The sequence below is a fragment of the Lepidochelys kempii genome, chromosome 18, assembly GCF_965140285.1.
Source record: "Lepidochelys kempii isolate rLepKem1 chromosome 18, rLepKem1.hap1, whole genome shotgun sequence".
NCBI lineage: Eukaryota > Metazoa > Chordata > Testudines > Cheloniidae > Lepidochelys > Lepidochelys kempii.
The window spans coordinates 15,663,901-15,675,968 of record NC_136397.1 but is presented as its reverse complement, the minus strand read 5'-3'; the positions used below and the strand labels follow the sequence as shown (position 1 = coordinate 15,675,968).

The following is a 12,068-nucleotide window of genomic DNA, read 5'->3' as shown; positions in this document are numbered from 1 at the left end:
CACTGATTATTTTTCAAAGGGGATAGTGGTGCCGAAACAGCCATACTGGGCATATGACCTCCTCCCCAATGTAGTGCAGTGGGCAGGATCCTGGACAGAGAGTCAGGACGCCTGGGTTCTGTCCCCAACTTTGCTATCTACTCACTGACACCGAGGGCAAGTCATCTCACCTGTCTGTTCCCCTATCTGTAAAACGTGACTAGTGATACTTGTCCTTTCCTGTCAAGCACTTTGGAGTCTGTGGCTGGAAAGAGCCACAGTGGGAAGTGCTGCGGGGGATGATGGTTTGGTTCCGCGAGTGAGGAGGAGGACACATCCCAGCACACGTCCTTGTAGTCTTGGGACGCCTATTCCAGATTCCCAGCCTATTGCGGGCAGCCACCCCACATGCTAAGGCTTTGAGACCCAGCCACGTAACGAATTTTGCAGATTCCCGCTTTCATTACGGAGCAAGAGGTTCCTCTTTGGGCTGTTTATGCACAGGACCAAGTTAAAAATAGCGTCTGGCGCCTTTCATCAGTAGACCTCAAAGCGCTTTACAAAGGAGGCCAGCATCATTTATCTCCCCTGGGGAAACAGAGGCACAGGAGTGGAGTGGCTTGTCCAAGGTCAGCCAGCAGCCAAACTGGGAATAGAACCCAGGTCTCCTGATTTCCAGTCCAGTACCCGGTCCCCAAGACCATACTTCTGTCTAGTACAGTGTTCCCTGTAAGCCCATGCTAGGGAGCCAGGGATTTGGAGTGTTACAGGAAGACTGTGCCGGGGAGGTGGTGTGTGTAATAGTCCGTTGTACAGAGTGCCTGGATGCAATAGCCGTAGAAGATCTCTGCCCTTCAGAACAGGAGGTTTCCTAACAGTGGTGGCTCCAGGGCAAAATACTCTGGGCTGCTTTGCAGCCTGTTTAGCTGCTAATAGCTCAGGGGAAGGGGGGAGAGCACTGATTATATAGCTTTATAATGCACCAAATTGCTGCAGCTGTGGTGCATCCATTTAGAAATTCCTGCAGTGCATGGGAAACGTGACTGCCGCTTTCGGCAAATTCTTTGTTCTCCTAAATGGGGAGCCCTAGAACCGCCACTGCCAACAGTCTCTTTTGAACGCGCATTAACTCTTCCATTCTCCCGGGCCTGCTCTAGGTGTGGTTAGGGCCCGGCTGGCCGGCCGCACCTCTGGAATGAGATTCACTTAGCTCCTATGCTGGGTATGCCTGTCCCTTTGCATTAAAGGCAAAATATTGAGGGGGTGGAGCATAGGAAGGGTTCAAGGCAAATGGCCGAGTTTGAGATTGCCAGGGTGGGGGGAAAGCTTTGAACAGGTCCTGGAGAACTGCGCTTCGTATAATGGCCATTGGAGCCCGTGAACTGGTTTATGCAAGCAAATGTTTAGCTCATTGCTGTAAGACGAGTGTTGAAGCAAGTAACCGACAGCCACAACTCCATAATCCCTTTCAGAAAGAGGATCTGGAATTTGAGATTAAATCGCAGGTTGCAGTTAGTCGCTGCCGAGTTAAACATCGGTGCCTAGCTGTTGGTGAGAGGAAAGCACCTGCTGCCTGTACTTGTCAGAGGGGAGTCCTTTGCAGGTTGTCTGTTGTTGTTGTTGTTTGTATTATCGTTAACACCCCAGAAATAGTCTAGGACCCCATTGTGCTAGGCGCTGTGCAAACAGATGGCCCCTGTCGCCAAGAGCTTAGTTTTTTTTCCTCTGTTGTTTTCAGGGTTGCTACAGTCAGAATTTACTGGAGAGGTCATTTCACACACACACACACACACACACCCACCCACCCACCCCCCCCCCCCCCCCGCCTCAGGGCATGGCAGCCAAAGGGACTGGTGGGGGCAGAGTGACTGACAGGTATACAAGCTTGACGCGTACAGGGATTATTTAGGGACTCACTTACTGGGATTGGGGCCTGAAAATAAGTCCAGTGGGCTGGATCTTCAGCTGGTGCAGATCGCTGCGGGTCTATTGCAGCCCATGCGGCTGTGCTGATCAGCACCATCTATGGGGCAGGCCATCTGCCTGTGTCTCAGAGATACATTAGAGGCACGTCTTAGTGCTGCCAAAATTATGACTTAGTGAGACAGGGCCAGCCACTCCCCTGTCTGTAGTCGTGAGCCAGGGGGTGCAGCTTAGCCAAATCCTCCGAGTGTTTAGTAATTCTTCTACAACTCCTTGTTTCAAAGGTGGGGACACTAGGCTGGGTGGTTGGTTTGTTTTGCAGCAGGCTTTTGCCAGCCTCAGTCAGGCCTTTCCTGACAGCAGAGGGGAAAAGCAAAGGGTTGGGGTGAGAACAGGAAATGATCTGAATTGCCTTTATCTGAGCAGCGTATCATGGAGGGTAACCTTTTAATGCGAGTTAGCAGCTGTCTGCTGGGAGGATGCTGTCATCTCTCTTCTCCCCACCTGGGTGTCACATGCATACATTGAGAGGAGAGGGGTCAGAGCATGAGAAACCTGTCTCCCACTCTGCCTCGGGACTTCCTAGCTGACCTTGGAGAGGTCACTTGGCTGCTCCATGCTTTGACTCCCCTCCAGTAAAGTGGGGTGACCTGTCTCACCAGGCTAACTTCGTTGTCTGAAGCACGTTGAAATCCTCAGTCGGAAGGGGCTGTGCAAAGGGCAAACCCTCCTTAGAACACAGCCAGTCATTTTGCTGCTGTTTTTAATGGAGGTGGTGTCTTGGAGGAAATAAATCTTTGCAGTGGGGTGCAGAAGATCAGGAGACCAGATCAGCGGGAAAACAGTTTGCCGCACTCCTAGTTAGCTTGTATTTGTCTGATGCTTTGAGCCTGTAGAGGACTATATAAATGCCAAGTGTACCTGGCCAAGAACTGCAACTCAGCTAGCTGGGGGAAGGGGGTCCCCGGATTCCCTTGATGCTGCTGGCTCTTGGTTTTGTCTGGTTTTCCCTTTAGATTGCACTGTGGAACAGGTGGGCTTGCCCTGCCCTAAGGCAGCCCTAATTACAGAATGAGCCGCACCTGGGCTGAACCAGGTGGTCCCTATGAAAAAGAGCAGGAAGCTGCAGTGAAGGGGGGAAGCGTAGGAGACTATAGCTAGGTTTGCATATACTGCAGGGAGCAAAAAGGCTCCTGCAGGGCCCGGAACCAGCAGGGAAGAGTGGGAGGAAGCTCTCCAGGCAGGGAGGCCTGGCAGAGACAGCAAAGGGCCGGCAGAATGAAGCCTGTGTGAGTTTGTGTTCAATTAGTCGGGAGAGAGACACTGAATTGGGCTTGAGGCCTACTAGTGGGGGATTTCTTTGAACTGTCTGGGGATGGGGAGTTGTTATAGGGCCCTGAAGGGGAGGAAAAACTGAGGCAGGGTGCCACAGGATGACCTCTGGCCGCAAGGGGGTGCTCAGGTCATGAGAACTTGCCTCTTACCCTCTCCTTTCCATTTGTCGTTGTTATTTATTGTTTGTATTATGAAAGCGCCTCTGAGCTCCAGCCTAGAGCCAGGACCCTGCTGTACTAGGTGCTGTGCAAACCCAGGACAGGAGATGTTCCCTGCCCCAAGGAGCTTACAATTTTACGCTTGATGGGGATGTAACAGCCGAGTCAAAGAGCAAAACTCTCCAGGGTGGGCGAACACGGGGCCAGTGCCTGTTGGCCCTTAACTATGGCATTGTGCAAATTCAGCAACAACTTCCCCTGGGGGAACGCATCAGTTAAGGGGACAGTGCGGAACAAGAGTCTGGACACAACCACTGCTAACCTCTGACCTGCCCACGTAGATAATGGTCCAGCTGCCTCTTCCTCCTGCTCCATCCCATGTGCGAATGCTCTGCCTGCCACTCCGGACACAGCACTCAGCATTTGGAAGCTGGACCCGGGGGCTCACTCGTGTCAGGACCAGCGAGTAAAGCTGTCTATATGCTAATATGATTAAATGGTTGAGCTGGGATGCTCATCTGGGGAGCAGGAAATGGATATAATTGGCATCCCCAGGGTATGGTGGGGGACGATTAAAATACCAGACGGGATGTTGTGGTGGTTGGCTCCGGGCCAAGTCACAGAGCGTGGGAGGAAACCTAGGAGATCTTAGATGCTTTCAGAATCACGCTCCAGGGAGAAATTCGGCCACGGGGCTATAAGCCCCCAGTGCAGCAATCTGGATGGAATGGGAAGCGCCCCTTTCAGGCAGTTCAGTTTGGGAGATAGAACTTAGCATTGAAAGCAATTTCCTTGCAAATCCGGCTAGGAAACGGCGAGCTGTGACTTCCCCAAGTGGGGCTGGCCTCTGCTTGATGCTGGTCCTGCTGGTGCCAGCCCTGGCTTTCCCTGCCCTGGCTTTCCCTGCCCAGGCTAGGGGGTTACGCTGCTGGAGTGACCCCAGCGGCTAGCCATTGATGGGTGACAATGAAACAAGCCTTCAGCGTAGAAAAGCGAGCGAGGATTTCTCTGGGCAGCCGGGCGAGGGTGAAAGGGTAGCTGAGGAAAGCCGGGGGACGTGGTCAAAAGGAAGTGGCGGGGCTTTGTTTCAGTCCCGAAGGAGTGTGGGATGAATAGACAAGAGGGCAGGGGAAGGGTGAATTTTCAAGTGAGATTTCAGAAGGGCTTGTCGCTGCCTGAAGATCACCATGCTTTGAATGGGGCTGTTGTCTCCCTCCATGAGGGCTGCTGGCTTAATGATGCAGCATTGTGCTCCCCGGCGGGACGCTGAGCGCCATGAGGCCCATTAGGGCTGAGAAAAATCTACGTCCCATTAACGGCCATTTGAAAAAAATCCGCCTCGTTGTGAGGTGAAACTGGCCTCCTCTAACAACTCTGACCCGGCTGCCTGATTCCCACCCCTGCTCCCCGGCGGCTTCTAGCGGCACACGGACTAATCAGCTTCCCGGGAGGCACACAGGCTGCAGCTGGACGGGAGTCTTGGGTCTGCATCCTGCTTCTGTTGGCTTCTGTTCTCAAAAGTGACTAGTCATTTGGGGGGGGGGTCCCTTAATCTTGGGGGGGCCCAACTTGAGACACTGTAAAAGAATTGTTTTCTAAGAGGGCAGGTGCTCAGTAGGTTCCCTAAATGGCCTCCTTTTTAAGGTGTCTCCGGTTGGGCACCCCAATAATGGTCATGCGAAATCCTGAGTCATTTTTGAAAACCTAGGCCATTGTTGTTTGTCCCTGACTGAGCTCAGGATTGTGCCAGGTGGTGAAAAGACCCATAGGAAGAGACCGTCTCTGCCCACAAGAGCTCACACTCTCAAGTGTCGTGCAAAATGTCGATTAAAATAGCTCCCCCTCCCACCCCTTCGTTTGAGGAAGCAAACTTCTGCACATTCGGGTTGTGAGGTAAATTTTGCTCAAAACCAAGATCCATTTCCACTTAAACCCTGTGCCGAGCAATGTACCCCTGGGAATATGCCCATATTGGAGCTCATAATGCAATGAGGGGGAAAAAGGTAAAACCAAAAATGATTTTTGCATTTCATAATCAATATTTACCTATTCGCCATTGGTGAGGCCTCATCTGGAGTACTGTGTCCAGTTTTGGGCCCCACACTACAAGAAGGATGTGGATAAATTGGAAAGAGTCCAGCAAAGGGCAACAAAAATGATTAGGGGACTGGAACACATGAGTTATGAGGAGAGGCTGAGGGAGCTGGGATTGTTTAGCCTGCAGAAGAGAAGAATGAGGGGGGATTTGATAGCTGCTTTCAACTACCTGAAAGGGGGTTCCAAAGAGGATGGCTCTAGACTGTTCTCAGTGGTAGAAGAGGACAGGACAAGGAGTAATGGTCTCAAGTTGCAGTGGGGGAGGTTTAGATTGGATATTAGGAAAAACTTTTTCACTAAGAGGGTGGTGAAACACTGGAATGCGTTACCTAGGGAGGTGGTAGAATCTCCTTCCTTAGAGGTTTTTAAGGTCAGGCTTCACAAAGCCCTGGCTGGGATGATTTAACTGGGAATTGGTCCTGCTTCGAGCAGGGGGTTGGACTAGATGACCTTCTGGGGTCCCTTCCAACCCTGATATTCTATGATTCTATGATTTAGCAACCCTAATTTTTAGCTACTAATCTGTCCCAGTTAGGTTACAAAACCTGGTTCTGGGTGCTCCTCTCTTTCCCGAAAGACTTGACCAGGACTGGGAATGGGACTGGGACTGAAATGTGAGACTGAGCGCTCCTAGCCCCCAGCTAACCCTTTGAGTAGCTACGTGATAGGAAACTGAGTCCTAATAACAGCTGACGCTCAGTGTGGAGTGAAGCGAACACTGTACCCTGGAGGTTGGTACTGGGACCAGAGTGTGAGAAGGTATTTATGAATGATGTAGCGGAGGACGTTGATGGCTTTCTCCAATCACGTTATTGTTTAGCTTAATAAAACGGCAGAGCATTGCAAGGAAGTCCCAGAGGTTTCCAGTGACATTGGGCAGCATGATGTGTTTGTACAGTGCCTAACACAATGAGCTCTTGGTCTGTGGCTGAGGCTCCTAGGTGCTACAAATAATTATAATAGCAAATGAAATATTAACTGGGATCAACGTGAGGCAAAGCCCGTTTAAACTTCACATCTGTGCTGATCCACTGAACCTGCAGGATACTCGGAGAAAAGAGAGTCGGGCACTTTTCTGGGTAGTTTGGCGAAGGCATCTTCCCCGGCGCACTGCAAAAGATTGAGGGTAACACAGGACGGCATAGAGCCAGCTTTGAACCGTAACTGGCTGTTTGCACACTTACTTTGCACACAGACACTCCTGTATGCACATGTACAAGTCCTCTGCTCCATTTGCACGCCTGGCCAAATGGGCCAGTATCTACTTTTCTGCCTGGCCATTGTAGGCTATGTGGAAAGTTAGTGCACAGAGGTGCACAGATCTCAAGGCTGAAAACCAGCCTGCGTTTGTTTCTAGATAGGAGGCAGTGATACAGCTATCTCTGGGCTCCTGTGTATGCTTTTAGGTCTGCACTGCAGGCAGGGGGCAGCTCGTGGAGCTAGCTGTGACCTCGCTCACTCAGTAACAGTGAAGTTGTGGACACATGGGCTTCCAGGAAAACTTGCCTGGCCTCTGCTGATGCTCCTGCCACCATGGCTTCACTGCAGCCAGTCCTCTGCTAGCTAGATTGACGCTAGCTCAGGTGTGTCTACCTGAGCTGCAGTCCGACACTTCGATTGCAGTGTTGACGTACCCTCAGTTGTCTTGCTTCAAGCAGGATAACGAGGAGACTGATGCAAAGGGAAGGGGCACTAGCGAGACTTGCAGTCTCGCAAAACAGTCCTGAAAAATGTAGCAGCCCAGACACCAAATCCATTCGCTTGCCCTTGCAGTGATGGTTAGAAGGAAAACGGTGAAGTTCACTCGCTCATCCGCAGGAATCCTTCCTGCAGGCTGCGTGGAATGCTGCACGACTGGGAGATTGCAAAGGCAAAGAGTGTCTCTGCTAGAAGGGACTGACTGGGTGTGTGTGTCCATGCTCAGTAGTGCCCCAGTCTGGGCTATAGGTTCAGCACTGTGCCTTGGGGTTGGAGGCAGGAATCGTGGGATGCATCTGAGGGCAGCGTGGACCTGGGATTTCTCGTGCATGTGCAAGGCTTGTGGCCTCCCACTGGGTCAGCATCGCTGCACCCTCCCCTGCCAAAGGAAGTGCTCTCTGGTGAAATAGTTACCTGTGGCTAGCCTGCAGCGAGTGGAAATGAACCTGTTTTGCCACCGAAGCCATCCCAAGATAAGCTAAACGCTTTTACTTAGTGGCCGCCTAAGATGATGCAAACGGCAGGTCTGGGGAAGAGGGTGGTTAAAACAGACATGGTGGTTGGGTCAGCTCCTCTGGGCAGCTGTTTGGAGCTGACTCCTACTGGGGGATGCTGCCCATGTCTATTTCATGGCACGCAGCGGCTGCGGTTTTAAAGCCGGTCACATGCTGCTTTCTCTGCATGTCCTTGCAACACAGAGGTGACCTGGGAGACGTCTGGAGGGGCCGCATAAGAGTAGGCCACATCGTAGTGGATGGGGAGGCGGGAGATCATTTAAAACCAAGACCCTGCAAGTGGGTTGTGGTTCATCCCTGCCTGGCCAGCCTCTGACTTTCAGTCCTAGTGTTCTTGGTTATCGCCTGTCAGTGCTCTGCTCCCAGAATCAATATTGCCCAGCTGGGGACCACAGCAGTGAAGCGGGCTGGGGAAACGAGCTGGAATTGACTTTTGAACGAGATGTGCAACTCTCTCTCTCTCTCTCTCTCTCTCTCTGCTGAGAGGCTGCTTTTGTATCTGGAGGGTGCTTCACTGCCTCTCCTAACATGTTGGATCTTGTAGAGACGCTGAAGTGGTTCTGCCCAGAAATGAGCGCCTTGGGGGTGGCATGGCAGGTGGGAGCTGGGAGAATTATTCCTAGCAGGCTATTGAGTGCTCAGACGTGAGTGGCTCCCCAGGAGGAGTGTAGCCAGGCCTCAGCAGGGCAGCTGGTGTTCGGAGAGCAGGTGGGATTTGGTTTGTACAGAGTTGTAGGATTGGAGAGCAGAAAGGACCACCTGTCTGTTGCAGGTCACCAACCCCGCCCTGCCCCCAGAACGAGACCAAGGTATGACAGCCCACAGGAGACTACACCATTATGTGCCCCACACAGTGAACAGGAGGGGCTGAGGGGCACCAGTGCCCGAAGCTCCTGCAGTGGTGAGAGAGACCCAGATAATCCTGGCAAGTGACCCACATGCTGCAGAGGAAGGTGAAAAACCCCCACGATCACTGCCAGTCTTACCTGGAAATTGCTTCCTGACCCCACATACAGCAATCAGACCCTGAGCATGTGAGCAAGAACCAGCCAGCCAAGCGCCCAAGAGAGAGGATGATTGGTGCCACCTTAGAGCACTGTCCCACCCCATCCTGTGTCCCATCTCTAGCCGTAGCCATCCCTGATGGTACAGAGGAAGGAGACAACCCCCCACCCCACCCCAAAACCATAGAGGGGAGGGAGAGGAGGGGGAGATTCCCTTCCTGGCCACTGCATGTGATCGTCCAAAGCCCTGAAGCATGAGACTTTAGGAACATCTGACATGAACCAGAAGGGAGCCCCCAGGGCCCCCCTAACACAAGAGAGCCTGTCTCTCAACCCTGTTCATCACTTTGTCCAGCTCTCTCTCACAATTAATTAGTTTTCCCCACACCTCTGACTGGGAGGCTGTCCCAGGACCTCACTCCTCAGCTAGTTAGAAACCTTCTTCTAATTCCCAGCCTGAACTGGTTCATGGCCAGTTTATCCCAATTTGTTCTTGTGCCAACATTGTCCCTTCCCTGAAATAGCTCTTCTCCCTCCCTGGTGTTTACTGCCTGACGTATTTATGGAAAGCAACCAGATCCCCTCTCAGCCTTCGTTTTGCTAGACTAAACAAGCCAAGCTCTTCCAGTCACCTCTCATAAGACAGGCCCTCCATTCCCCTGATCATCCTCCTAGCTCTTCTCTGCCCCGGTTCCAGTTTAAATTAATCTGTCTTGAACATGGGTAACCAGAATTGTACACAGTGTTCCAAACGAGAACTTACTAGTTCCTTGTCGAATGGCATTAACACTTCCCTATCTCTCCTGAAAATGCCTTGCCTGATACATCCTACAATTGCTTTTTTTTGCAGCCACCTCACATTGCTGGCTCAGAGCCATCCTGTGATCGACGAATACACCTAGCGCCCTCTCCTCCTCTGTCACTTCCAAGTGATGAGCCCCTGGCTTCTTGCAGAAATTCTTCTTGCACTCTAAGTGTGCAACCTTACACTCTGTACTGTTACAGTTACTGTCACTCCAGCTCTTCCAGGATAGCATTCAGATCCTCCTCTGTGCTGACGATGCCTCCCATCTTTGCATCACCAGCCCATCGCATTAGCATTCTCCTGTTGTTTTGTTGTTTGGTGCTACAGTCATTAATAAAGATGTGAAATAAGATCAGTTCCCAGGGCCAATTCTTGAGGAGCTCCGCTAGTGATGTCCCTCCAGTCCGATAGTTCACCTTTCAGCACAACCTGTTGCCTTCCCCCATTAGCCAGTTCCTTACTCACCTCTAAATTCTTAACCTAAGGTCCCCCCCATCTCTAATTTAAGCAGTCATTTCCCGTCTGGGACTGTGTCGAATGCTTTATAGAAGTTTGCATTCAGATTGTCCTTGCCCTGGTGGCCTGAGCCCTTGCCGGCAAATCCCCATCCTTGCTGCTCTCAGGGAGGTGCAGAGAACAGGGACGTGGGGTGGATTGCTACTGCTAAACGGCGAACTGCTACTGGTGGTCTCTACAGCCTCAAAGCTGGGCCCTGGGGCTAGCAGCGGTGGAAGCTGTAGTGGAGACAGAGCATGGGCATCTTTACCCCCTTGTCGTTTAATTCTGTTCTGATGTGGGCTAGGCAATGCTGGTAACAGAAAGCACCTGCACCATGGGCTATAGTATGGCTTCCACCATGGGATGGCACTGGTGGAGAACAGCTGCTGCGTCGCCGGCTTGTGCAGAGGCAACCTAGATCATCCCTTGGTGAGCAGCGACCAGCTGAGCTCTTGGGGCAAGCAAAGCTGTAAATCCAGTAGCTAGAGACCTACCAGATCAGGTTGTCCACCCGCGTAAGGCTGGCTAGTCGCCAGAGCTACGCTTCTTGAATTGGGGAGCCATGCAAGCAATCACGTGAATAGCTTTTCTTACCTGGAAAGCTGCAATGGGCCATTTCCTGCGGAGGGACCGCTGCCAGCAGTTGTTTCGTGGCGGGGTCGCTGGGGTGGCAATAGTTGGCATGCATTAGCTTACCTTTGTAACTGATTCCCGGGCGTGTTTGCTGCTTCCCACGCAGGCGTAATAGTCCTTTGCCGGCAGGTCGTGCGGATTTTAGCGGCAGTGCAAAGCTGTGCTTTGGGGGTTTAAGCTCAGTCTTGGACGTTGGCTTGCAGACCAGGGTGGGCCTGACGCCACAGCTGAAGGCAGAGACCGTTTCGAAAGCTGATTTCATTGTTTTTTGGCCCATCTAGCTCGATGACTTGAACCTCCCGGAGATCAAACGGAAGCGGCCGGAGGACAGGAAGGAGGACGACAAGAAAGAATTCAAGGATCTCTTTGAGCTGGACAGCGACTCTGACGGGGAGAGTGGTGGATTCTCTGTGCAAGGTATGGGGCTGGTAGGAGTTTGATTGTGTATTGCAAAGAGGCAGGGCCAAATCCAGATGGTGCCTTGCCGACTTGGAGGAGTTGCATTACAGCTGAGTGTGGCCCATCAGCCTTGGGGACATGGAGAGAGAATGGTATGGAGTTTCCTTTTGTGGCTTTTCAACCAGCATAGGGAAGCTCATTTAGAGCCTTTCATTTTGCCAGGGTCTTTTTGCTTTGCCTCTCTCCAGCTCATTCTAAAGTCCCCATCAGCCTTCATCTCCCTTCTTGACCCTCCACCCCACCCCCCCAGCACCTGCGTTTTGCTGTAGATGCTGACCCTTGCCAGCGGCTCTCTGATAATCCAGCAGCAGGCGTTCATCGTAATGTAGCGCCCATTCTCTCAAATGTTTCTGTGATATGGCTGAGATTCAACCACTGCAAGGAGTTCTACGGTAGTTCTTGAATGCAGATCTATGGTCCTCTGTGTCTCGCTTTCCCTTCTGTACAACGGGAATACTAGCAGGGCCTGCCTCACAAGGGTGTTGTGGGGATAAATACGGTATAGACTGTGAGGTCAGTACCAGAGGTAGGCCCAGCAATTGTTGGTTTCCAGAACAGAGACGGTCTTTGAGAGAAGGTCAGTTCCTCCCAAACCCAACACCCTTTCTGTCCCTGGGATCTTTTCAGAGAACTTTTTGGGTTTTGGATGGGGCAAGAAAGTTTTGGTCCGTAGAGAAAATAGAGTGGTATAATTCACGAATTAACCACTAGGGGTCCGCCACAGAACATGCTGAAAAACTCCACTGGACACCTCCAAAAGCTGTGAGATTCTTCTTTTAGAAAGTCTTGTATTTATCTCGTGTTTTCTGATTCTTATTACTAGGGGCATTTTCAGCAAAACAGGATATTTTTGTTAGTCCAGGAGCTCACCTGGCCTTCTTTCTTGCCCCCCATTTAAAGTTCTGCCTCCCATATGGGATAGTGATTATGATGTGTCAGAGGAAATGCTGACATTTGCTGGGGA

General features: G+C 51.7%; 1 protein-coding gene across 2 annotated transcripts in view; it reads left to right on the top strand.

Annotated features, from left to right (window-relative positions):
* The window catches only part of NOC2L (NOC2 like nucleolar associated transcriptional repressor), an 87,435-nt gene that overhangs the window by 57,725 nt on the left and 17,642 nt on the right, over nucleotides 1-12,068 (top strand). For both annotated transcript variants that reach the window (XM_073317129.2, XM_073317128.2), the window contains exon 17: nucleotides 10,927-11,062. In XM_073317129.2, coding sequence (XP_073173230.2) covers nucleotides 10,927-11,062 — 136 coding nt within the window. The remainder of the gene's footprint in view (nucleotides 1-10,926; nucleotides 11,063-12,068) is intronic.